Source organism: Drosophila elegans, unplaced genomic scaffold, assembly GCF_018152505.1.
Source record: "Drosophila elegans isolate 14027-0461.03 unplaced genomic scaffold, ASM1815250v1 contig_149, whole genome shotgun sequence".
Taxonomy (NCBI): domain Eukaryota; kingdom Metazoa; phylum Arthropoda; class Insecta; order Diptera; family Drosophilidae; genus Drosophila; species Drosophila elegans.
Genome location: NW_024545513.1, coordinates 11,643,255 through 11,671,142, shown reverse-complemented (window position 1 = coordinate 11,671,142; position 27,888 = coordinate 11,643,255). Strand labels below are relative to the sequence as shown.

General features: G+C 37.0%; 3 protein-coding genes across 3 annotated transcripts; all 3 read left to right on the top strand.

Moving 5' to 3' along the window:
• Positions 1-9,263: 9,263 nt before the first annotated feature.
• On the top strand, positions 9,264-10,733 carry LOC108137089. Its single transcript, XM_017258615.2, has 2 exons — positions 9,264-9,476; positions 9,871-10,733. The coding sequence occupies exon 2, from the start codon at positions 10,024-10,026 to the stop codon at positions 10,627-10,629; it is 606 nt and encodes a 201-aa protein (XP_017114104.1). The 5' UTR covers positions 9,264-9,476; positions 9,871-10,023; the 3' UTR covers positions 10,630-10,733.
• Positions 10,734-11,902: 1,169 nt separating this feature from the next.
• LOC108137097 (synaptobrevin-like) lies at positions 11,903-12,371 on the top strand. Its single transcript, XM_017258621.2, has one exon. It carries the CDS (start codon positions 11,922-11,924, stop codon positions 12,324-12,326), a length of 405 nt encoding a protein of 134 aa, XP_017114110.1. The 5' UTR covers positions 11,903-11,921; the 3' UTR covers positions 12,327-12,371.
• A 13,566-nt stretch (positions 12,372-25,937) lies between these two features.
• LOC108137154 (odorant receptor 1a) lies at positions 25,938-27,758 on the top strand. The gene is made up of 3 exons (XM_017258723.1): positions 25,938-26,443; positions 26,881-27,484; positions 27,596-27,758. Exons 1-3 carry the CDS (start codon positions 25,938-25,940, stop codon positions 27,662-27,664), a joined length of 1,179 nt encoding a protein of 392 aa, XP_017114212.1. The 3' UTR covers positions 27,665-27,758.
• Positions 27,759-27,888: the final 130 nt, after the last annotated feature.

The following is a 27,888-nucleotide window of genomic DNA, read 5'->3' as shown; positions in this document are numbered from 1 at the left end:
AGCAAATGGCTTAATCCATTAAAGTAAAAATATTTTTTAAAGTTGTAAATCTTACATTTTCTTTCATTATTAAAGCAACCTCAAAATGCACATCCTATTTGTACACCCGAGTAACCCCTAAAAACCCTCTCATTTAAATATAACCCAAGGAGTTGCACCTCGAGTTTGTCGAGTGTGCTTATTGGCTTGATTGCTCGGTGGTTCGGATGTAGTCAGGAGTCATAACATCGATCTAATCCCTCACTTAGGCTCTATTAGCGCTAATAACTTGATGTAGTTAGACACACGGTGCTGCGCAAAGGCGGGTGTGTGTTTCAGTGGGTGTTGTGTGAATGGTGCACAGGTGCCATTTGCATGCTGGGAAAATGGGCAGGTGAAAGGTGAAAGTTCGAAAGGCATGCACGCATGTCGAAAAACTTAGCCTACGGCTTTTGTCCAATGCTATTCGAGTGGGTGAGTGTGTGTGTGTTGGTTGGTTGGATGACAGTTGAAAACTGATATTAAGTGGCGGAGAAGACATTTTGCAGAGGAGGCGAAGGCTGAAACGCCTCCGGATGCGGATACGGATGTGGATGTGGCTTCAGCTTATTCGACCTAATAATCCAGCTAATTTAATGAATCAAAGCCAGGCAGCATTTCCAGCTAAACAAAAGGCACAATGCAACTGAAATACTATGGATTCAATTTCCATTTTGATTAAATATTCGAAGGTTTGTACATTTTTAGCTTACTACATTTGTTGTTGTCTTTACGTAAATTGATTTCTATAAAATAGGACTAAAAAACACATTAGATTTGCCCAAATTCCTTTGAGATGTTTTGTAGTTTAAAAATTTGAAAAAAAAAATTCCGTAGGACATATTTGAAAGCTAATTAGGAGCTTTAAATCATGATTTTTTTAAACCTAAAATATAAAACTGGGACAAAAATGTAAAAATTTAATTAAACCAAAATGTGTAATTAATTTTCAGTTAATGTTTTCTCCGTGAGCCAACTGGTTTGCCTTTGTTGAGCAACCAACTAGCTTCGCCCAGAATTGATTGGGGCACTTACAACATTGCTTGTGTTCCCCGCCGGACTTTGAAGTTTATGCAAAGGGATGGTTTGTTTTTTCGTTTTTCTGAGGAGAAATGGTTGATGGTATGGTACGGAAGCGTGGGGACTTCAAACATCCCGCCATTTGTTGGCCCTTGAAAAAGTTTTGTGGCAGCGCGTTGCCTGGGGCATACTTTGCCAAATTGTTTTGGCCCCAGAATGCTCGCTATCTCATGCTCTTCTTGCACTTTCTCCTTGGTTTTTGTGGATCTATTCTCATCTGTGCTGCGAATAGTTTTTGAACTGCATTTGAAACTGTCTACTGACTGCTCACTGCTTACCATTTATCAACACACGCGGCGTATGATTAATGTGAGCTATCTCACAGAAAGAAAAAAAGATTATATGCATACATTTTTTGACCAACTACCAATGGTAATATATGGTTATAACATCGACCAAGAAAATATATATCAAATTTAACAGAAAAATTAGTACACCCAGAGAAAAAGAAATTAAACATTAAAATATTTTAATGTAAGATTGTTTTTCAAAATATAAACATACATTAAATAAACTTTTAAAAATGACAATGTAATTATTTCCTTTTTTTTAAATTTAAAACTACATTTTTCAATACTTTAAACACAAAACTAAATCAGTACCGAAAATATATAATTCAAAGCGAAAATATTTGGATTTACCATGACTTTTTCCTGGGCGTATGATAAAGAGAAGTGAAATTATGTAATATTCATATATGCAGTTTTAATATTATTTAATACAAAAAAAAATACATATATATTGAGACAATAGTTTTTTTTTTCTGTGCGCAGAGTGGAATTCGTTTTGGCAATTAGATTGCATTGCGTGCAGCGGGTGTCCTAGCGAACGACGTCCTTAGATATGCTGGCATCAATCACGAACAATGCGGCGTATGCGTGATGCTAATAACCTGCAATAAATTATTGGAGGGCGTGCGATGCTGGCGACAGCGATTTGTATGCAGCGGTAAATCCCTCAGGGGATTTGGCGACACCTCCTCGTCGTCTGACCCCATTGATTCGTCATCAGTCACCTGGCCAGCACTCGAGTCAGGTGAAATCAAAGTAGCTGGGAACTGGGGACAATACGGGCTGCTTAGTGTATAGAGGATATACGGGATATATGTACAGGATATCGTTAAGGGCAGCACGAGTGGCTGCCTAATTACACATTAGCATTTAGTCCCCGGTACTTTGGTACTTGGCGATTGGCTCAACGACATTGTCTCTCTGTCGCCAATGTCATCCACTGGCAATTGATAGCTCTTACACAGACAAAAATTATCGCATCAAACGAAAATAGAACCCGAGCAAGACACACAAAATATAAATATAAAAGATTTAATAATATATTCTTTTAAAATTTATGATTTTGGTTTCTAAGCTGGAAAATGAGTCCTTGGTTTTGTTTGAATACTGATTTGTGTATTTGATCGTTTGATTTTAAATTTCAGACTGTATTATTATTTGTATTAGATATTTAGTTAAATAAATACAAGTAATTTAATGAATGTATATTAACTTTTACCCAATAATAATGATATTATTGCCAAAGTGATTAATCATTTTAATTTATATGTTGTATTGTGGTTTTTCGCTGTGGATACCCAGTTGGTTTGTGTATAACCCAAAATCCAGTACGCAATGCAGAATGCCCAATGTACCGTGCTCCCTGTTCAATGCTCGATGTTCGATGATGGCCCCCCAAGAACGTTAAGTCCTCAAATGGGAAACAATTTCGCCTTTAAGGCGTACTTATACAATGTGTTGCTGAGGATATCCTGCAGCTCGAACACACACTGGTTACAGAGGTCTGAGTAAAAGCTCTTGAAATCAAATTCAAATTGTAATTAAAAGGTATTGTTTAATATAAAACTCGGTGGTTATTTGTTGAATATTATTATTTAAATACTGAAGCTGCAGTAAAATGATTTCACATAAGCGACTTAAATTAAAGTCCTATTTTAAAGGGCTTAAAACTAGGCAACTTCTCGTTACAGCGTGTTCATGTGGCGACTGTCATAATTGCTCCACGTTTTAGTTTTAACCACTCGGTGTTTTACCTTTTATTTCGGAAATTTATGGACACTGGCTTTAGTGCTATTACCTCAATCGCCGTTGAGCATGTAAATTGTGCACTCAATGGCATTTTCTCCCTCGAGTGGCGTAAACTAGTGCTTTTTGGCCCACTGTGCACAATGGGCTCCACCAGACGGGACACTTTTGGCCCTTCAAGCTAAAGCTCACGGCGGTGCTTAACGTTCTTCGTTCTTCGTATTTCGTATTTTGTCCTGGCATTCTGCTATTTGGCTTACAGTATGGCCAAAATAAAAGCCTCATTCTGGTACTCAACCCCCCCTTTCCCCCCTTTTACCCCCTAAAGTTTCGAAACTGCCGGAAATGGCTTGTTTGTACGCACACACACACACACACATAAACTGAAACAGAAACAGAAACAGACAGACACACCTGAGAGGAAACACTTACACTTACACTAACACTTACACTTACGCACACATGTCTCACTCGACGGGGGGCGTGGCCAACGCCTTTTTTCGGTTTTTCCTCCAAAAAGTCGGACCGAAGCAGGAGTTTCCTAAAATGATGAACTTTTTGATGCCCTTTATGAAAGGTATCACTCGAACTAAAACTTTTTAAAATTAAATTTCATGTTATAATTAGCTATTTAAAATGAAGTTAAGGGTCATTTTGTTTTCCATAGAAAACTTTAAAATATTTAACAAAAAAATGATTCCCGAAGCTAACAAATATTTTATAATTGAGAATTATACGTTATTTAGAAGCTGGGCATATAAACATGAAAACTTAGATTGTAGAAATCAAAAATATTCTTGAATTTTCTACCCCAATCTTGTTCCCAGATTTATTATGTCAAAATAATATCTCATTTTCCAAAGCGCCACGACACACTGGCTGCTGTTTTCCTTTAGCTCCCCCGTTATTCCTAATCCAAGAACCCACTCCAATTTCGGCTTTTCCAGGACTAGAGACACGTGTCCAGTTTAACCGTGTTTTCTCCTTTCGCTGAGCTACGCAGTTTAGCGCCCAAACTTTGGCCAAATCGCTTTATCATCAACACCTATAAGAGATAGCAATGGAAGGAAAGGGAAGAGAATCCCCAATGATGCTGGCCAAGTGATTCGGAATTTACTTTCGTTTTTTGGTATTTGGAATTCTCTCCCCTCGATGATTTGCATTGATATGTTTGCACAGTGCTCCATGTGGTCTTTTTGTCGAGTGTATCCTTTGTTTGCATATTTCTTATGCGTATTTCCACGCGCCTAAAATAAACGGCAAACAAAAAAAATAAAAAAAGAGGAAAAACGCAAATTGCACGCAGCCAAACAAATAAACAAAAAAGTAGATTTTCCAATCATCAGTCCCCACGAAAATTCTACGTTTTCACCCAGCAAAAAGAGTGCTGGCAATTTGGCATCTCTTATCATTTACATTTAGAAGACGAAAGGGGGTTTCAATTTTCGAGTGTCATATTTATTTAGCGTCTTCCTCACGACAAATCCCCGTTTTCCTCTTCCCTCTCAAAAAAAAAATAAATCGGAAAACAAATCCAAGCTGATGCCACAAACGATTTTGGAATTTAAAAAGGCATTTAGCATGGCAATTCTACTCAACTGACTGAAATCGGGCAGGATGGAGCAATATAAAGTGCGCAATTAACTAAAAGACAATTGAAACAATTGGAAATAATTGAAATTGGTGGGCTTGAATGCCAGGCAATTAGGTTAACCGACAGATATCTTTACTAATCCCAAAGTAAAGAATTTTCCTGCTACACAAAGCACTTAAAAGTCATTAAGATATTGTGTGAGTTAAGCTTCATATTTCCTATGTTTTTAAAAATGCGTATTCAGAAATGTAGCTTTTACCAAACACGTCTAAAATTTACTGACTTAATCAAAAGATAACTTTTGCTAAAAGCATACATAAAAAGTAAATATTTTAATTTTTAACAAAGATCTTAATAATCTTTTCTTATACTTTAAGTATCTTAAACGTGTGAACATTTTTTCTTAGCATGTTCACATCAACTTTCATTGCGTATCTTAGCCAAACCCAAAAAAGTTTGCCTCAAACGACATATTTACAAAAGTTTCAATAAGGTAAATCCCCCGACTTTACCGATTGCGCCTCATTACATTGTTAATTGAGAGTAATTGTATTCCAAAGTGAATTGGTGACCCCGACAAAAGAAGTTTTTAAATCGATATAAAGATAATCACACCTGTATATAAGATGAGTGTGTTTGTGTTTGGGTTTGGGTTTAGGTCATTGAAAAGAGCAGACAAAGGAAAAGGTTCCGGGAATTTATGGGGGCAACTTCATTGAGCAGGAAGCTCGTAAAACATGCGGACACAGCGACCCAAACTTAAAGATACAATTTGGGATTATAAGCATGCCGTCGTCGCCACTCGAAGGTTTCCATTTTTTTATTTGTGGGTTTAAGGGAACAACTTCAACCTTTTGGCTGCCCGGGGAAACCAGACTCTTCTGTTTGGCTTGGCCTGTGAATTTGCGTTTTGCATATTGTTTGTCTTTGCACTGGGTACACCTGCACCACACACAAAACCACCTGCAAAAAAAAAAAAAAAAACCCAAAGCCACCATCTCTGCACTCGAGAGCTGCAATAAAAATTTCGTTGGCGCCAGGGAGTTTTTCCCCGCTGGTTTTTGCCTCGCTCTTTGGCCATTTATTTTTTTTTATTTGGCCCGTGACCCAATGACTTGGTCCTCGTTCTTATTTTTGGCTTGGCCCAGACTCGCTGGCGCCGTCTTTCAGTTCGATGCACTTTTGTGCCCCAGTAATCGGAGGTTCGATTGCTTTCTGCATCACCATTTTGCAAAGCTGAAGGATGGGACACATCTATCTCCAGTCTCCGTCCACAAAACAATTATTTATTTTCCAGCTGCGAATTAAGATGCATTTTTATATTGAAGAAAAGAGGGGAAAGTTGAGTGTGGGCGGGCGAAAAGGCACCCATATATTCTCACATAAATTATGCTGCATTTCCCCTTCGCAAACAATATTCAGCATAAACTTATTCAGCCAAAGTTTATGAGATGCCAAGAAAGCTTGGTTTTATAAATATAAGCTATTTTAGTGGTTGTCCCTGCTTAAAACCAACAAGTTGTAAGCTGGAAGCTTTTTAATACTTTAGGCCTTGATCTGTGGCCAACAAAAGCTCCGTTTAACGACTTAGAAAATAAACAAATATAAATTTAAAAAGTCGTTTGTGTGTAAAGAGTAATAAATAAGAATTTAATACTGACTAGAGCTTAAAGACTGCTTAAAAATATGTTTATTAATATTTAAGTGGCTTAACTTAACTCAAATAACATTAAAAAGACGTAATAGTTTTATAACATTCTAAACTCATTTCTTTATGTTAATGTTCTGATTAAAGTAAAATATAAATTTAAAGAAATGTAATAAAGAAAACATACAATACTGACATTTAAAAGTAAAACAATTATTTTTTAGGGTTTTCAATTATTAAAATATTTAAGATATGTACCTAATTATGTTTTTAAACAGATTAAGGCTCAGTAAAAGTCATTTTTACGTGATCTTAGTCTTGGGGCAAAAGAATTTTAGTGGTTTCCAGACTTTTGGCAACTTTCCCATCGAATGACAGCTAATTACCACCAGTTAACAGTTGTTTGCTTAGCTCCCACATTGTAACAACTGGTTATATAATTGCACAGATGAGCACCCACATGCATATATGTATGTCTCTATATTTGTATATAGTTTCATCCAAATGGGTGTCCTAAACCTGCCGACTCACGTTTTGCCGGCGAGACAGGTTGAGTTGCCCCATTAGCCGAGAGTTTCTTTCGGATGAAGCAATACTCGTAGAAGAAGTGTGCCCCACTGGATTCGGATTCGTTTGGAACCACCAAAAGCACTAAGAAACACCAAGAGACACCACTGAACCCACTGAACCCACTGGATACGTGTGGTTGCGATTGCAATGGCGGTGTCATCATCATGGCAACTCCGCAAAAATTGAAAAAAAAAAAAAAAAAATACCAGGCATAATTCGCAGAGCATGATTTCACGTGCTTATCTATACATGGGCATCATTTGAGGCATAAATTTCATGGAATTATGCAAAGCATCTGACTTGTATCTTATTCCATTTATTATGGTCATTATTATATTTGGGAATTCATTTTATTTATTGAAAATAAAAACTTATATAGTTCCATAATAGCTTTTTGCGGTGCATATTTTGGCAATTAGGCATGTCCTGGTTCCCATCTACCAAATAAATTATTGATATCATATATGATATTATATATCATATATAACGAGTTCTGCTAACAATTTAAACATTATGAATTCTACAGTTTTTTTTTATATTTTGCATATTTTCCATTAACAGTTATTTATTTTTATTACTTGAAGCATTTTCCCATGTACGTGTAACGCCATTCGCCGGCATCGTTTGATTAGAGCGCCAAAACAAATTAATGACGCAAATTGGGCAAACAAAAAAGGTGGAAAAATAGGCAAGCATAAAAACCCAAGGAACACGAAAGCAAAAACCAACAAACAGCCATAGAAAAAGCCATAACCACTTGGCTAGACCAAAACTAAGCCTGTCGAGAGTCATTTGTGGATTAGTCAGCGATCTCCGGGGGGAATTTGGAACCTAATAGATTTGCATGCGATCATGCCAATTGCACTGTGGTGAAAAGTCTTGTCGAAAAATAGCCGAAAAAATCACACACAAGCACTTGGTGAAATATTGGTGGCAGTCAGGCGATGAGTTTTCAAATTATTCCACACCAAACTCAAGAAAAACTTTCTATTTTAAAGCAGTATGCAAACTTGAAGTTTTATTTTACACTATTTTATGTACTGCTGTTTTGAAGTTTTTATTTAAAGTACTGCACAATTGAAGTTTTACAATCAAAACTTTTCATTTCAGTAAAACAAACTATTTTATTTTAAATAAACATTTTCGGTTTGCATAGTTCAGTAAATTGTGAAAAGTTGTACGAAAAATATTAGATCCTTTAAGTTCCTATGGCCAGTGGTACAAAATTTTAAGGTTAACTACGATTTAAGTCACTTAAAATCCCATTCAGCCCACTGTGCGTAACCTGAGGCTCTAGGTAATTGCGCTCCATCCATTGAACCATTGTCCAGTGCAGCACATTGCAACAGGTTCTTGGTCAGTTTGGCTGACTTTTAATTATTTCCATATTTCCACAATTTATGTATACGTTTTTCCCCATATCCCCACCCCCCCTCTTTTCTAGCTTTTTCCCGGATTTTGTCAAGGGTCTCGGGTGCACAGTGGGCATACTTTTTAATTGCCTTGACAGCCATTCACTTTTTGCGGACGAGGATCCTTTTGCAATCGCACTTCCCACCTGATTGCCAAAAAACATGTGACTGCCTCACGTCTGGCTTTATAAAATATGTAGTATAGTATGGTGCTACTAAATCTCATATATCTGGTGTCTCCTTGGCAAACACAACATAATTAAGCTGCCTTGTTATGGCCGCAGGCAGGCAATTGCTTAATTTGCATTTGTCTAGCGTCAAATTGCGCTTCAGCAAGTTTTTGGATGCCCAGACACCTAGATGGATAGATATGCGAACAGAGAGATGGATGACCAGACTCTAGACGTTAACACGTTCTATAACTCAACAAAATATTTAAGAAAATTCAGCATGGCTTTTTTAAAATTATTTTTCCAAACTTTGCAAATTTATGAAATTTTAACAGTGCAATTTTATTTTGAAAAATGATTAGGCCCCTAAAACAGTGATTTGTAAATAGAAGAACTAAAAAAGAATTTATAAATAATATCTAGTCTTTTTCTTAGTGTAAATAAATAAATTGTTGGCAATTCAGGGGGCGGACAGTGTTCGAAACTCGCGGTTTTCTGCTGGAATTCTAATTGAATTTTCAAAACTTTAAATGAGGAAAAGCTGACAGTCAACTTTGCAACAAATAAATAGTAATTTGTCAGTCAAATAACTTTTCACTAACAGGGAAAACATATTTTCTGCAAAATTAGGAAATGTTCTTGTCTTAAATTTTTTCTTTCACTAAGACACTTTTTGGTCGAGTCAAGGGTTTTTAAATCAATGCTCCTTGCCAAAACTGTCAGTGTGTGAGCTTACCTGCCAACAGCCAGATGGAATAAAATCAGAAGTAAAATCGTCTGTGAACACACAAAAACACACAAAAAAAATCTCGGAAAAAATTACACCAGAAATCTTGACAAAATTTCACCAAAATTTTCTTTCGGCCCAACTTTAAGATAGTGCAACAAAGAAACGGTGTGTCGAGTGTGTGTTAAATTCAAACCGCGTTTAACTAATTGGTCTTTCAGGTGAGTTGAAGTGATGTTATTGGGATTACTCGACTTAAGATTTAGGGGATTGGTCCTCTGCTTAAGAAACAAACAGTACCTTACGACAATTGGGTTCTCGGTTCTTTTCTTTATAAAAGGAAAACCAAACGAAGTCATATAATTTTAGCGAACTCATTAAGCTTTATTTGTAGGTCACATTAAAGCCACAGATCACTTAGATTTATACAGTATGATTAGAGATTTGGTAGGTTCATTTAATAGGTAACATTAAATAAATAATATATAAATGAGATCAACTAGAATCGTTAATTTCTAAATATAATTAATGGAATTTTATTTATTGCACTTAATACGTTTTAAGTTGTACAACTTTTCGTTTAATTTAAATTTATCCATGTTTTCATTTTTCTAGTTGTCTTGGGAAGAACATGTGCTCCAGTTGCAAGTGATCGAAGGCGATTGCAGAAGCGTGTTGTGAGTGTTGCTTGTTCTGGGATACCAATAGTTCAGATAGTCCGAAGATCTAAGAGGACCTAGGAGAAGAAACCACCACCCCTCTTTAAATATGGGCAAAAAGGGCAAGGGCAAGGGCAAGGGCAAAAAGGGAAAGGGCAAGAAGCCCGCCGCAGTGGTGGCTCCCATCGAAGCACCACCATGTCCCCCGTGTCCGGAACCACCGAAGCAGATGCAACCACTCGACGCGTGTCCAGAATCTAGCGGACCCCACGACGTGCTCCGGGCCCAGCCGAATCATTATCCGGCACTACTTCGCATTCCGGAAACGATGGCGGTGGTGGGATCGGAGAATGGGTGCTACGATAGCATCTGCAAGCTGCTGAGGGCCGGATTCCGGTGTGCCGAAAGGGTTTTCGTGATGGCCCCATGGGGCAACTATGTGGTCTTCCGGTATCACAACAACAATGACTTCATTTACTTCCTGTACGATGGTTGCACCTGCGACGTGAATAGATTCCGGTATTTGGACCTCAGCTGCGGAACCGCCGGATTCCTCTTCTTCGACAACATGCACGACGTCATCAGCTATATCATCCAGTCGCGAAAGACGCGACTTTATCTGGAGAATCTCAATAAGATCGCCATCGACCAGATTGTGGAGGAGTACGGCGCTGTAACCTACACACAAAAGGCCAAGTGCATGCGGTTCGCTTGAGTGGGTCACCTGCGGTGACCCATGACCCCTGGAGCAGTAAACCCTACTAAATTTTGGTTCAACACTGAAACTTTTTCCCAATAAATACCTTTGATATCACTCAATATGTTAGTTTGTTTTTCTTTTCTTGGAAAAGAATTATAACATTTGTTTTGTAACATTACAAGCTGTGTTTTTTTCAGCACGAAAAAAGAGTTCTTCAGCATGAGAAATAAATTTCCAAACACTGATAAAAAATACATTTTAAAATTAACAAATATTTTCAGTGCTTAAAAAATCCAAGTTAAGACGTTGAGCCGAAGTTGACGGCGCAAACTAAAAGATCTTGGTTTTAAACGGAGAGTTCACGGTTCAGGGACAAGTTCGACATTCGCAAAACTAATATCTCTATCCATTAGCTGGCAAAACGCCGGCTCATCCTCACATCTCATGAAGCATTTGTTTCTGCATTTGCATCTGTAACTAAGGCGTCACTGAGAGAAAAATTCTTTAGAGACTTGTAAATAATCGTTGAATTATAATAAATAATCTTTACTCTCATAAGTTGTAAAATTTTAAGGAATTTCTTTTAGTTATTTAAACGTGGTATTATCTTAAATAAAATGCATTGAAATATGTCATGCTTATCTTGCAATTAAATTTAAATTTAGTTTATAGTTTACAGCTTGAGGCGACAGTGCGAAGAATATGCAAGTTTTTTGCCTGTGTACCTGCACAGCCGTATCTATATCTCTTGCTTCGCCGTCGATGCAAGAACAACCTTGAATTGGTTAAAGTTAGTGTATGTGGTGTATTTTTTTTTCTGGGACAGGGACAGGGACAGACAGATGGCTGCGTTATGTAAAACCTTAATAAATAATTATCCAAAAGCGAATGCCGAGCGAACAGGCGAACTCACTTCGCTTTTGGGCTAATAAACAAGCTGGCACAACTGGCAACCGTATTGAGCATTTGGAGCAGCCGTGTTCAATGTCTCTAGCAGATCGCAGAGACCGCAGATTAGACAGATGAAATCCAAGCCGAAGTGCTCAAGTAGATCAGCCCCATCAGTAACAGAAAGAAACAAACAGAAAAACACCAGGCAACACTCAAAAAAAAAAAATGAAAATAAGAAGGCATGTTTTGGGGGGAACACTTTATTTATTTATTAAAAATAAGAGTGGATGATTTTTGAAACAATGTGTACATTTTTGTTCACTTTTCATTCATTAAGTACAGCTTTTTGGTAAAAACTTTTTAATTCTCATCAAGGAGTGCTTTGCAGTCAAAGCGTTCTGCCATAACAAACTCAAATGTTTACACAAAATTGTTCTATGGGAATGATAAAAATGGACGAGGAAATGGAAATGAAGGAGCTCCAATTCGGATCCAATGACAATGCCAAGAAAAGACTTCTGGACACCCGGGCCCAAGTGGACGAGGTGGTCGGGATAATGAGAGTGAATGTGGAGAAGGTCCTGGAACGTGATCAGGGGCTATCGGAACTATCGGAACGAGCTGATAATCTGGAACTGGGCGCCTCCCAATTTCTTCGACAGGCTGGAAGATTGAAACGCAAACACTGGTGGTCCAATGTGAAGATGATGCTCATTCTGTGCGTTATCACCGTAATCCTACTTGCAATCTTACTAGTTTACATTTGGCCAACTGGCAGTGATGAAGGGTCAAAAGCCATCACCGCAGAGCCACCAAAATAATTGCGTTCAAATAATTATTTAATTAAATTTTTCATCAATCGTGTATTTTAAAACAATTTAATTATTTGTATACGATCTCACGTTGTTCATACATGTAGGTATGTTTATATATTTGCTGGTATCACTTTTGGGGCAATACATTTTTCATAGCACTTTATGAAACAATTTGTTATTTTCGGTGTAGCAATGCATGGCTTTGGAAGCAATTGATTTCGAGTTGAGCTCGTTAATTAAAACAACAATCACTGCACACACAGAAGACTGAAGACAGAAGACTTAAGACAGAAGACTGAAGACAGAAGATGGGGACATAAGACCGAAGACAGGCGGTAGGTACTTGAGAACATGTGGAGAACTCGATTGTGATATTTCATTTTTTTTTTTTCGGAGGCATCTAAGGTGCGTGGGCAATGCTGAAAAATGCCTGTTAATTGCAGTCATTTACCGCACCAGCGAAAAACCTTTATGACCACCATTAAATGCAAATTTGTTACTGCTATTCCGATGCGGTTTCGGATCGGCTTTAGCTGTTAAGCTTCGCTCTGTTCTGGCAATCAATTGGAATCCACGAATGCGAATCAGATGCAGACAATGTCAAATGTTTGCCACTTGATTTAGATGGAGAGATACGGCTGACATGCGCACGAATAACTTGATTATGGGGTAACTAGAGGCAATCAGCAGTCTGTTTTCAGAGATTCGAGATGGAGAACTGGTTCTGTTTTGGAATTGAATCTGCATTTAAATACGAATATAATCGATAGATTCTCGAAATCATCTTCCAAAATCAGCGGGTGGTGATTTGATTTGTGTTACATTGGAAATAGCTGAAATGGTTCCGAAATTAAAAACATTTAAGGATTGATGTGGTAAGCTTTTTAAAACAAAATAAATGGTCTGCTTAGTTAGGCAATCAAATAATTTAAGTTTTCGATAAGAAGAAGTGTATTCAAAAAATTATTTATTTTAATCAGACTCTCATAACAATTGTCCCAATTAGTTTCTTATGAAACTTAGAACCCATCGTGATAAAATCCTACCCTAAACTAAATTGTAAAACCCGCAGATATTTTTCCCTGCCAATTAAGCTTTTCTTTTTGGCTTTTTTCCCAGCCTAGTTTTCAGACTTGGCCAAGGCGAAACGGAAGTTCATTAGGCTTTGTTTTTTCAAACGATCATCGGATGAGATGAGCTCTCGTAATGGGCTAATTAAACATTAAAATTCGTTGCTGGCTCCCATGTCGATAAAGATAGCCGCAATAAAATGGCAAATATTTACGCAAAGACCCCAGAGAGACATTGAAATGCAAACAAAGCTGGCAGCAGACAACAAACAAATGCTGCTGTTGCAAAAAAAAGAAATAAATTAAATAAAATAAGAAAAAATACGAAAATTATTCAGCAGCATTTTGTTACAAATCGCGATAAGCGGCGGTCCACAAAAAAAAACTAACACGACGAATGGATGGCGATGGATGGCGACAGAGTTGCGCCGCTGAAATATGAAGAGCAACATTGCCGCCAGCAACATGCAACATGCAACATGCAGCTGTTGTTGTAGTTGCACTTCAAGAAAATGCTGGACTACAAGTGCTCCTTTTGCTGGAACATGAGTCACGGGGCTTTTCTGTTGACTGTGCACTCAAAACAGTTACTATTTGATGTTTCCATAGTTATTTTACAAATTTAAATTTATTTGATATATAGTTTTATGCTTTTAGTTTAAATACATCTACAAGCAATGCACTTGAAATGTTCCTATGGGATATTTTAGAAATTTTAATTATAATTTTAATTCTTATAAAATTAGAAGTATTTATATAGTATTTAATCGAATTAAAATAGTTAAATTTTGTTCATTTTTGTTTGTCGAAATTGTAAATAATTTTAAATTTTTGATATAGGGTATGCAAATTTAAAAAAACCAATTAAAAGTATTTTTTAAATTATAAATTATATGAATGTGACGGTGAAAAGAGATTAATCCTAATAATACAAATATTTCAATAATTGTAATTAATTTTTAATTGTACTATTTTACTACATTATTGGTTAAGTGTCTGTGAAAGCTTTGTCTCCAATTGATTCAATGATTTGCAATTGTTGGCATTTCTGGTTATGCAAATTTATGCAGCCATCATCATCATCGTCATTTTCGTCCTTGACATGTGACAGGTAAAGATATATCCTCTGGATCCAGGAACATATCTACGGGGATTGTTCAGTCAATCCGTCAGTCAATCAATCAGCGCAAAGGTGTCGCTTGGCATGCATAATAATAAATAATAAACGATTGAACACGATTGCGCCAGACGCAGAAATTCTTGGCTCGATTGCCCAATTTTGGCATGGAACTCAGGGGTTTTTCTACCCCTTATTTTACTTCATTTTTGTTTTTTGAGTTTTGGATTTTTTGATTATTCCACTGGCGCTGCGTTGGCGGCGTTGCGCATAATTTGTCTGCGAATTTGCGAGTTTGGAGCTCAGATTTTTGCCCAGTTCACTTGAGTCTCGCTTCGTTTCCTCACTTGAAGTCTGTGGCTGGAAAAAAAAAGAGAGAAGCAAATTGCTTCCTTATTTGTGTGTAGCATACGATCCGCGTCGAAACTTCGACATCGACTTGGGCCACATGCCACATGAGTGTGTTTAAATGGGAAACAAATTGAAACCAATCGGCCGACGACGCCAACACATATTCCTCGGGAGACAGTGGCTCCGGGAAGTGTGCGGACAGCTCACAGTGTGCGCAGGAAGGAAACTGTCAGCGGGAGATCGATAGAGCACTGAAGACAAGTCCAACGAAACAGCAGTATAATATAAAAACCTCAATCAATACGTTAAAATATATTTATATGCACGCTGTAAAATGGAAAATCTGGTGAAAACATCGAAAAGAACGAATATTGTAAAACAAAATAATGTATTATATTTTAATATGTATTATATTGAAGTATATCGAATCAAAAACTTGTTAACACGAAGGCAATGTATGTTAATTGTTCCCAAATGTCAATTGTTTATCAAAAAGTATATATATTGAATTGCCAGGCATAATAATTCATAAATTGCCAAGCTTGCGAACAAAAAAAATAGCAAAAAACGAACAATGAATCAAAACCGGAACTAATAAGAACTGAATAAGAACTATTGTATAACCATAATAAGCTTATTCTCGACCACTGTATGTTTCTCAACTTGAGTTGAGGAATTTTTGGCCCAAACTTCTGGCTCTGGCTCTGTTTTGGCCAACTTCTGCTCCAAAAGTCGGGTTTAGTTTTGCTGTGTCTGGGCCTTTTGGCGTGGGCGTTTTTGCATTGCTTTTGTTGGTGTTTGAGTCCGTTCAGTTAAGTTCGTTTTGGATCGGTTCGGTTCGGTTCAGTTCAATTGGCCGCCCTCTAATCTTATCGCTCGAAATTGATCTCTAAAAGAACTGCTGGTTTTTGGGTGCGCCAAACTGCGAGTATAGTAGCCCCGTCAATCGTCTCATTCCGCGAGTATCTTTTAGCTGGATAATGGATAAATAGACAATGGATACTGGATGCTGGGGGATTGATTATCAAGCTCTTCGAGTGGGCCTCTTTGGGTTGTCTTATCGCCTTATCCATCAATCAATCACACTCGACTCCAAAAGCTGGGGACATTGGTCCCTCCAAAAAAAGATCTTCAAGCAACTGATTGATTTTGTGGTAAAAGAGATAAGTGACCAGAACGGGTCAATTAAACGGTAATGGAACACACACTTTAATGGCAATTGTTGGTAATTTGTTTCAGCTGTTTATTCGTCTGGGTTTTAATTTCTGTTTCTGTTTGTGTTTTGGACTGGGTATTTAGAGCTTTGCAGGTAATGAATCGTACTGGAAATGTATCTGATAAAAGTGTTATAAATACAGGATGAAATTCTGAAAGTATAAAATTGGGGTCCACAAAATCACATCTTCAGCACATGATAAAATGAAAAAAATTGTATAATTTAAGAATTTCGGGTCGCCTTTCAGCAAAATTATTTAATACCAGAGATACAGGGGCTTAACATCTTTCATTTTTTATCGAGTGTGAGATCGTCACCAGATTTAAACTTCGTTAAGGTTTTTTTTTTTTTTTTTTTTTTTTATAATGCTTGCCTTGAGATCATTGATGGTGTGACTCTAATTGAACAGCCCCGCCCCCTTGATCAGCATTATCCCCTCCGCCTCTGCCAAATCATTTTGATCCGTTTAAAATGTACAATTTGTACGGCTTGTCCGATTGATTGACTGCGAATGTTTTTCTGTTTTGCTGGCTTCTTTTGTGTGTCTATTTATTTACTGACTATTGTCTTTATTTTTATTTATTTTTATTATGTGCTTTGCATGCCCAAGTCATTCCCCTCGCTGACATTTTGTTTTGAAAGTCAAGGTTATTGTGCGATCCATGTAAGTCCAATAACGAAAATTGTCAATTTGACGTTGTGATCGAGAATCGAAATCAATACTTTGCTGGCGATGCCATTTGACCAAGTTGCACTGACATTTCGATGGCATTTGACAGTCGTAGGACATTTATTATGCGATCGGCGATCTGCGATTTGAGATTAGAAATCTGTGATCCAAGACCCAAGATCCCAGATCCAAGATCTGCAATCTGTGTGGGGCGGCTGTCAATCGGTGTCCAAATGCCAAGTCGGATTGATCAGCAGCATTCGATCGATTCGATTCTTTTGAATTATGATGATTGATTCAATTCAAATTAATTCGACGCAAAATCGTTGCAAAAACAATGACTTGCAACAGTAAATTCAAATTTTGTGGCATTGATCAGTTCTGAAGAATTCAAGAGACGATACCGATCCCAACTTGAAGCGCAAAACAAAGCCCTAAAGTTATTGCTTGCCACAAACAAGAAAAAAAAGATGAAACAAGGTGAACCCAGCAAATAAAGGGTCAGTTTTTGGAGGCCCATGAATTGCGCAAACCGAAAAACATTTGCAACAAAGTGCCAAACAATTTGCCAGGCCACACGATTTTTTTTTTTTTAACAAGCAGTCGACTTGGGGATATCCTTTAAAGTTTTTTCAGTCCTTTTTCGAATAAGAAACAACAATTTGTTTGAATATATTTTGTATAACTATCGAAACATTTTATTTGATAAAAAAACAATTAAATAAATACTTGAAAATATATATATTTAAATCCTTTGAAAATCATTAGTGACTTATGTAAGTTTGCTTATTTTTTCTATTATTCACTAAAAGTCGCAGGGATCCTTGCTACCCCCTAAAATTTGATGACTTACCCAGGGCTCGGGTTTTTTTTTTCGTGGGGGCAACTGTCTGTCTAATAACCCATTTTGTCTCGCAAATGTTTGTGCCACCGTGGAATGCCGCTTTGTTTTTTGGGGATTTATTTTTGTATTTTTTTCTTTATTTGGCTGTGATTCTTTGGCAATATTTTTACTTGACATTTGGCCGGGCCAAAGAGAGAAGGCTCGGCTGGTTAGGCGAATGTTTCGCCGGTGTGGCAAGTGGCAAGTGGCCGGTTCCTTCTCTTTCAGTCCTCTTAAGCCCCTTTAAACTAAACTCCCAAACTCCTTGGCCGGTCTTGCCTTTGTCTTGTCCCATTTAACATTTTGGCACGCCGAGTGGCGCATCGAAGTGGCAGCGCGGCATTTTGAGGCTTAATCGATTGGAGGAGCAAGATTACGACACGTAGAAAAATATATACACTTTATTATATGTAAAACATATAAGATAAACAGTATACAGAATATAAATAAATACTGAAAAGATCAAATTAGCTATTAATGAGTGAAGAATTAAGAATAATGATTTACATAATTAATTAAGGAACCCATTATTTAAAGTATTTTTTTTCCTGTGTAGCTTGGGGGAAAAAAAAGCGAAGGTTGACAGACAACGACGAATGTTTCTATTTTCGAAAAAATGTCTGTGTGCCCTTTCACGTTTGCCGACAAATGTCAGGCTACCATCGATACAAAATGCACCCCACCCACACAAAAATTAATCGCAGCTCCCAAAAAAAAAAAAACTCTTTACCCGCCAAAATCCCCCTTTTTGGATCCCAGTCGAGTCCCCCAAAATACCCCTCCTCAGATGACCCTGTTTCAACCTATTCACATTTCGAAGATGTCTACCGAACGGCATTAAATTATAGGCAAACCATCAATGCGGGGACAGCCATTACACTGCAAAACAAAATGTATATCTATATATCAACAAAAAAAAAACAGATTTGATATTATTAATAATATATAATTTCCATTCTACATATTAATACGCTGTACCTTCTACGATATACCAAACTTTGTACTTATTGTGATGTGGTTACGGGTTTCCAAATTTTTTAAATCACATCTTTAAAACATATATGTTCAACTTAAACGAATATTTTTATGAATTTAAAGCTCCTATTTAAAATGTATTTACTGTTATAGTTTTTTTAAGTGTAGGGCTGGGCTTTGATCATCCAAAAGTAGCGTTTTTGAGCTTGGCAAAAAAAAAAACGGCAGCAGCAACTTGCAACTTCGGTTCTATTGTTTCGGTTTTGGTTTTGTGCTTGAGTTTCGGTTTCCATAGATTGGATTTTTGGTTATTGTGGTTACCTTTTGTCAGCTTTATGCGCTTCATGCAACATTAGTCAATGACACTCGTCGCTGGTTGCTGCTGTTGCTGCTTAGCTGCTGATTTTGCTGCCAGCTTGCAACATCATCTTGCGTCAGGCGCTGAAATGATTATATATATTTGCCTTGATCCCTCCCCTCCCGAACTGTGTGAATATTTATGCAATATATTTCTTTGTGTTGTTTGATCTTCTTGCGTTTGGCTAAGACTCAGTATATATGCTAACAAAATCGTTCTCAAATTAAATATGCCATTGTGGGTCGATTATTTCTTAAGGGACTTAAGTGTGGCAATTTCCGGGTTGCTCCTATTAATAATAAACTTAGATTGATAAGTAATAAGTATTTAAGAGAATTTATAAATGAATGATCGAATGAACTATAATTAAATGTACTAAAAGTCCAAAACAGTGAATGAAGAATTATAATAATTGATTTTGATTGGGTAAATCATGAGTTTTTAAGAATTAACCTGATTCAATGGAAGAATAAACATACATCAGATAATCGTCTTAAAAATAGACAAAGAGTTGGTAATCTAACCCATCCCTCTTGTTGGGGAAATGTTGTGCAAACATTTTTGCTGGCCAATCTGCTGGTGTGGCAACCACCAATAGCTAATTAACAGCAGCAACAGCAGTGCACAACTGCTGCAACATAATGCAAATTCAAATTAATTGCACATTAGCGAAATGAAATCAAATGACAGGAAGCCATCGACATCAGCAGCAGCAATGGCAGCAGCAACAGCAACTGCAGCAACATCAAGCACAGCAGCAACATCCAACTATGACAACGTGTTGTCGTCGTTATCGTTTCTCGTTCGCTGATGTCATCGAAGAAATTCAATAATTGCAAATTGTGAAAAATTGCTTACCAGCAGCAGCAGCAACAGCCACAGCCATATCAACTTGGAAGACGGGGGGGCACTTTACGCGCTTTTGGCCAACAGGAAACTCGTTTGACGCAATGCAATCGAAGCGAATTGCATCGCTTTTAGTCGAATGCAATTGCAACTCTCGCTCCTCGCTTTCCTTTTCGTGTTGCGCATTTCACTTGTTTCTTCTCTTCTTTTCTCGCTTCCACTTAGCGAAACTCATAACAAATAATAACACTAAATAAGCAATTACAGTATGAACAAACTAAGATTGAATTATCGAACAAATTGAAAATGTAAAATGATTTCTACATGATAAATGCTTTCTGGTAAATAATAAATAAAGGAAAAACGAACGAACTCTAAATAAATTAACGAAGAATTATCTATTCTTGACTATAGGGAAAAAATGATAAAAGTATTAACTTTTATATGAATGATGATTAGATGCCAATGAAGATAAAATGTATAAACAACTGAATCAATAAATACATTTAAGCCAAGAAAATTTGTAATATTTTCGCTCAGTGCAGTGAGCTGTGTCCGGGCTGACACATCTTGTCAATTGCCATGATTATGTTGTCTCTGCCGCTCTTGTTGCTGTTGCTGCCTGTATTTCTATTGCTGTCGCACTCATAACTACGAAACTACGAACTGGCAAATGCATCTGACTTGGCCGGCAAGTGAAATTGGTTTCGCTTTCCAGCAAAAGCGTGTGACTTTTCTTTTTTTGGTGCCGACCGAACGCCTTTTGAGTTTTCGGTTTTTCGGTTTTCGGCTCTCGGCCGTCGCTGCAACATTGATTTCCTCTTTCATGGCCGGTTGCCATGAGATTCGCGACTCCAAACCAAGAGCTGCAAAATGTTTCCTGCTCCGCAGCAAATCGTGCACTGCGGGGAAATAGGCAGCAGAAAATAACACGGGGGCTTGAAAATTGTCAACATTCGGCGAGTATTTTTCAATTTGCATGCCTACAACGGCAAGACAATTTCACTTTCGCTCTCTCCAATCCAGCATCCAACAACTTCTGCTGTTTAAATTGGCAGTTTTCATGCTTTCGCCGACATGAACACAACCCTTATGGTGCTGCTCAATTGGATAACCCAATTAGATTACCAAACCGAAATCATTGTAGAAAGTACAAAAGTACAAATGTCTTGGTAAAAACAAATTTTAGTTAAAATTCTTAAGAGTTGGGAATGTACAAAAAATACATGTTTTAAAACTGAACAAAAAAAAATGCCAAACACTTTCCTTGATTTAGAATTTTAAAATAAATATGCAATAATTTAAATGCCCTAAAATACACCGTTTGTTACTTATTAGATATAAGTAAGTTTATAAGAATTCAAATATTTTTTGTTTCCCATCTATCAAAAGCATTACATTTTTGAGCAATGAAACAAAAAATATGGGACAGTTAAGCTCTCAAGTAATTTAGATCGGAGGTGATAAGTTTTATGGCGCAAACCCCAGAAAATTGGGCAGAAATAAAACCAAAGTTCGTGCCTTAAGTCTTTTGTTTTGCGAAATTCCCTCTGTGTCGCTGTGTCGCTAAATTACAGCAGCGATTCCCCCGACGAAAAGCGATGGCAATAAAGCACAGCGCATCTTCAATAAATTTCATGCAGCTGCCGACAAGATAAAGCTGTAGAAATTATACAACAAAATCAATTGCAGTTCGGTTGCCTCCGTTTCGTTGTTTTTGTTTTCGTGTTTTTTTTGCTGCCTCTTTGAGGCTTTCGCCGCATGCCGACATCTGTCTTATATAATAATTGACATGAGTAATCATTATGATCGCTTGTTTGAACAATGACCATTAACACTTGGTTGCCTCTGCCTTTTGTTGCACTCCGAAGAATGGGATGAAAAATTTGCGTAACGCATGGGATAATGAATAAGGAGAACAGCAAATATATTATATTTAAGAAGCGAAGGACGCAATTCCGAATAAATCCAAAATACTCCAAAATTAAAATATTTAAAAGCATAATAAACTACGAAACTAAATATTTTTGTCAATGTCAAAAAAATTAAATATTTAATATTATTTTAAAAATGTTAATCACAGGTTGAAATTTATTGATTGAAGTTTTTGTTTTGTTATTTTTTCAAAGGATTTGTCTTATTAATATAATTGGCAAATATCTTGTTAAAAATAACAAATATTCAACAAAATGTATTCTCACAGTAATATGGTATACAAATTGGTTAATTTGTTAGTAATTTGATAGCAGAAATCGCCTTGGTGCAGCTGGCTAACGCACTTTTTTCTCGACACGTGCTGCCGACTCAATCGTTCAATGCTGGCAATCGATCGGGTATCCGAATGACTATTGACTGATTGACTGACTGACTGCGCGCCTGAGTGACTGACTCATCGGGCTGTCAGATGTGAAAAACTTCTGCAGCCAGCGAGTCATCTGAACATCTGCGACATCTTAAATCTACAATTCCAATTGCAAACAACACAAAATAAAAAAAACAAAAACACAGAAGACAACACAGAAAACCGAAAACAAACGATGGCAAATGGCGGCCGACGAACAACAAAAGAATGTGATGCAATTGAAAATAATTGTTTATGCTTGGCATTAAAATCATTACAAAACGACAAATACAACGCAGTCGAGTCGGTTGTTGAAATTTTTCAAGTTTCCAGCATTAACATTGACAGTTTGCCGGAGAGAGGAAGCCGTGCAAAATCCAAATGAGAACGGCAAACAATGAACGGTAGTCCAAAAACACTTGAAAAAACAAAATACATGCCGAAATTATCCTTAAAAGCTTGCAGTAGTGTGTCCTTTTAAGAGAATAATTTAATTTATTTTTTTCAAAATTTACGAAGATTTAAATTATTTATAATATAAAATTCTGTTCCATAGGTATTTGTGATTATCAAAAGAAAATGCTTTCCTCATTTAGGAAAATATTATAAATAAATACCCATTGTAATGAGTTCTTGTAGTTCATCAACATTTGTATATTATATAATATATTTTATTTTCTAATTACTAATCTGTAATAAAATTAAAAAAAAACTATTTTTTTAAGTGCATTTATGCAATGGATGCACAGGTTACATCCGCTAAAACATTATTTCGTTTGAGGGACACACAACAATCGCTTCCTCGGCACAAAACGGCAGTCTCCTCTAGGTTTTCTGCCACTTTGGTGGCATAAAAAGGCAGAAAAACCGAGGGACTTGATGAGCCCGCTTGACAGGTGACTGCTCACAATTTATTTGCATTAGTTGGCAACTGTGAAAGGCTAAAAGGCTGAAAAGCTAAAAAGCTGAAAAGCCACAGACTTCAAAGTGGTTAAGCAAACAGAAGCCGCCGCCGGCAAGAAAAGTTTGAGTCGATGATGGGTTCGTAGAAGTTCGATTGTCAATATTTGCCCACCAAAAAAAAAGGGCTTAAAAAGAACTCGAGGCTGCACTGGTCATGACTAACCAGAGCTGGGAAAAGTACTCTATTTTTGTACCAGGGTTTTATAAGGTAAACAGTCAATTCACATAATCTTATAACACTTAAATGATTATTTTTAAATTCAAAATAAACAAAAAGTACATACATACAATTTATTAAACGTGAAAAATATCAGAAAAGTTTACTAGCTCACTAGGAATATTTGCAGGCACTTTATAGATTAGCCAGTTCTGCAAACCGCATGCAAATTACCACATACTATATATCCACCCACCATATATCCACCTTTTCTGTCACTCAGCTGTCGCATTCTGTCAACTTAATGAGCGCTTAAATGCCAAATTAAAAATCGACTCCCTTCTTTTGGCTCTAAAAACTCGTGACTTTGGTGGGCGATTGTATTCGATTCGAACTCATTTCGGATTCTCTGGCGTTGTTCTTTCGTGTCAAGTGGCCATAGTTCGGTGTACCGGCCATAATTTTGTTTTCATTAACAATAAATTTCAATTAAGCTCACGATTTGGATATTAATAAAGTTTTCAGCGGCACGAAACGCAAATAGCCCGAAAATGCCGCCACGAAAATAAGGCCACAAACGGATGCCAAGTGTGTAAACCTTTTTTTGGCTTTCAGTTTTTTTTTTTTTGAAGGTGGTTTTTGGTGATTTTTCGCTTGTCGCCAGATTTGTAGACCCCAAAATCCGCGGCATGTACAAATTTTCATGGCCCGCGTTTATTGGCAACACAAAAACATTGCATCGTGTGGGTGTACGACTGGCTTTTTGTATGTCTGGATTGGTTATGTTCTTTTTTTTTGGGGCTCAAAGAATTTTCAGATTATCGGTTTCTTATTTCAGTCGCTTATTTTGGCAGGGCGCGTTGACAAATGGCCTCAAAAAGTAGTTGACAGAGGAGTGTCAGTTTTCCATGTGACATTTGTTTGCCCTGCCACTTGTTAAGAAAAAAACTCCACAACAAGCAAGAAAAAGTTGCTTACATTTCCAGCATAAATTGTATAAAAACCCATTTTTTTGTTTTGAGGTTTATCATTTTGCCGAGTGCAGTTCATAAGTTTGCCATTTATCATTTGCACACCTTTCCCACAGCCATAATTGCCGTTTATTATGCATATTAATTAATTAAGGCATTTGCAAGTCGAATCCGATTGATTTGAATCGCTGGCCAAACCCATTAATTAGCAAATTGCTTAAATGCCGCACATCAAGCATACGCAGCGTGGGCTTTGCGATGAAGATGGTAATTTGCAGATGATTTAATGGCAAATTTACCATGTAAGTTAAAGATTTTTTTTTATTACTGTGTTTGCTTAGTAAGTTGCAACTGTCACTTATTTATTGGCTCAGTGATCAAATAAATTCTTTGTTTGCTTTTTCAGATCTGTATTTAGATGTTTAAATATTTCCCACGATCTGCAATGGGCGGCAATTGCCGCTTAATTGAATTTCTGTCAGTCTGGAGGCGTGCCAGGGAATTTTTGTAATTAGTTTTCTCAGTTAATTAAAATACTTAGACCAGATGCATGGCCATTACGCACTGCAAAACAGATCTCTCCCTCTCTTCGACTTTGGCATTCATATATCGCGTATGTAAGTGGGTAAATAAAAATGACTGGGGGAACTAAGGTGAGGCCGTAAATTAAGTGCCAGCCTCCAAATGTCAAAACATATGCCGAAGTCGGGAATAGATAAACAAACGCAATGCAAGACCAGCAGAAAACTCGGTTGAATCAGCCCACAGCAACAAGAACCGCTAGCGGACAATGACCATGACTGCAGCGGTCGTAGAAAGAAATATACGACTCGCATATGGATATATAAAAAAAAAAAAATTGGTAAGACCAGCAGCAAAGCGTTACCGTTAACCATGACGAACGGGGCACAGTGGGGCCAAAAAGTGCAGCCATAAAAGGCTGGGAAAAGTGGTACGAAAAACCCATAAAATCAGTTAAAGGTAAAGAAAACGAGGAAATAATTATGGTAAATTATAGTCTTTTTTTAATGTACAAAGCCAAAACCTAATTTAAATTAATTAAAGAATAGAAAGTTTAAACCCGTAATTAACATTAACATTTACACTTAAAACTACTACTATTTACAAAATCTATTAAAATATACTTAAATCAATCAATCAAATTACTAAGATGTTATTACAGTAACAATTACAATCCAGAAAATTTACACTTTTTACAGTCATAAAAAAATATTTCAAACAGATAATTAAATGACTATTAAGCTGATAATAATTAAAATTATTAAGCTTGATGAGAATTAAGTAATAAATAAATATAACGATTATTTCTTAACCTAATGCGATAAACTCTCATTATTAGTTTAAGCATAAAAAGAGAACATATATGTTTGTGGTTGATAATTATATTCTTGCACCACCGTGTTGAGTGTGAGTGGTGCGTTTGGCGGTGGTGCTGGGTGGTTCAGACGGACGGTCGCCCGGGGCGTATAATTAAATCATTTGCTGGCCAGGCCGACCAGTTTCACTTAGCCAAGTTTCTCTGCCGCTTGTCCGGGGCGTTAAATTAACTTGTATTTAAGAGTCCAATTAGGCGACAGAGTTTTGTCCAAAGTTTTACTTAGCCCGCCCACCAACAATTTTTCAAATATACTTTGATCGGAAATCATTCTTGATTTCCCAGCCCTCAGTTTAAGGCGAAATGTCAAAGCTAATCGAAGTGTTGCTGGGGAATCTGTGGACGCAGCGCATCACCTTTGCCTGCATGGGTTTGAATTTGCAGCCCAAAAAGGGCAAAGTTCTGCAGACTCCGGTTCTTTATGGCATTATGTTTCTGGCCACCGGCTTTGAACTCTGCACCGTGTGCGCTTTTATGGTCCAACATCGCAACCAAATCGTGCTCTGTTCCGAGGCCTTGATGCATGGCTTACAGATGATCTCCTCGCTGCTGAAGATGGCCATATTCTTGGCCAAATCCCACGACCTGGTGGCCCTCGTTCAACTAATTCAGGCTCCTTTCATGAATCGCGGTGATCTAGGAGTTTCGGAATGGCGATCCCAGAATCGCTGGGGACAACTGATGGCCGCCGTTTACTTCATGATGTGTGCTGGAACGAGTGTCTCCTTTCTGCTGATGCCAGTGGCTTTGACCATGATTAAATATTACTCCACGGGCGATTTCGCACCAGTCAGCTCTTTTCGGGTGATGTGAGTTATTTATAAAGATTTAATTGTAACAATGTAAATTATAATATGTTAAATAAGCATTCAATTTCTTTTAAAACTCTGACCAGAATTGACTATTGTGTGAAACCATTGCACATCCGTTTCATTTTTTTTGCCATTTATAGTTTAATAAGAATATTAATATTAAAAGTACTTTTTCACTTCTTATTACTCAATGAGTTAACTAATTTAATCCGTTATTCTTAGAATACTACTTAGAACTTAGAACTACTTATATAAAACTTTATATTTATACTACTTTAACAATATATTTTTTGTTTTTAGAACGTACATTTTATAATTCTTCTATTTATATTTTCTACTTGTACAATTTAATGCTCTACATTTATATCCTTAGTCTATAATTATATTCTTATTGTTACAACATATATTTAAATATATTTACCTTCTAATCGCAGACTTCCATACGACGTAACCCAACCGAATATTTATGCCATGGACTGCTGCCTGATGATATTCGTGCTGAGCTTCTTTTGCTGCTCCACCACCGGAGTGGATACCTTATATGGATGGTGTGCCTTGGGCTTGAGTTCCCAGTACCGTCGCCTTGGTCTGCAATTGAAATGGGCTCAGCAGCCCTCAGATTTCTTGGGTTCTGATTTGGGTTTAAGTTCGTTTTTTGCCGAACATGCTCGTCTCTTGAAATTGGTTAAACATTTTAATGTCAGCTTTATGGAGATTGCGTTTGTAGAGATTTTAGTTATTTGTGTGCTTTATTGCGCCGTGATTTGCCAATTTATAATGCCACATACCGACCAGAATTTCGCCTTTCTTGGCTTCTTTTCGATGGTGGTCACCACACAGCTGTGCATTTACCTTTTCGGAGCGGAACAGGTGCGTCTGGAGGCTGAAGGATTTTCCAGGCAACTGTACGAAGTGATTCCATGGCAAAAACTTTCGCCACAACATCGAAGACTTTTAATATTTCCACTTCAACGTGCCCAACGCGAAACTGTTCTGGGTGCATATTTTTTCGAACTTGGAAGACCTTTACTCGTTTGGGTGAGCATTTCATTATTTTTTCACATTTCTATTTGCATTTTAGTATTAAAATATATTTTTTTCTCACAAATCCATGTAATTTATAATTATTTCCTTATATTTTTTTAATAGATATTTCGCACAGCGGGATCATTTACCACTTTGCTAAATGCCTTGTATGCAAAATACGAGACACCTTAAAGCAATTTACTTACCATGTATAAAAAACCTCACATTTATGGCTCAATAAAGGCAGACTTTAAACCAAAAAAAATGCGTACTTTTATTTTTATTTCGTTTTTATTTAAATTTAAAATTACATTTAACTTTTCTCGTTTTATGTACACACACATAATAAAATTATGCTCAGTTAGACAAAAAATAATTACATTAGATACGCGTATAAGACATAAAGACACATATAT

What these genes read in the sequence shown, in the direction of transcription:
- LOC108137089 (XM_017258615.2), top strand. Translation starts at nt 10,024, where the DNA reads ATGGGCAAAAAGGGCAAGGGCAAGGGCAAGGGCAAAAAGGGAAAGGGC.
- LOC108137097 (XM_017258621.2), top strand. Translation starts at nt 11,922, where the DNA reads ATGTTTACACAAAATTGTTCTATGGGAATGATAAAAATGGACGAGGAA.
- LOC108137154 (XM_017258723.1), top strand. Translation starts at nt 25,938, where the DNA reads ATGTCAAAGCTAATCGAAGTGTTGCTGGGGAATCTGTGGACGCAGCGC. An exon ending in GTCAGCTCTTTTCGGGTGAT is followed by an intron (nt 26,444 to 26,880) that starts GTGAGTTATTTA and finishes TTCTAATCGCAG; the next exon opens with ACTTCCATACGACGTAACCC. An exon ending in GAAGACCTTTACTCGTTTGG is followed by an intron (nt 27,485 to 27,595) that starts GTGAGCATTTCA and finishes TTTTTTTAATAG; the next exon opens with ATATTTCGCACAGCGGGATC.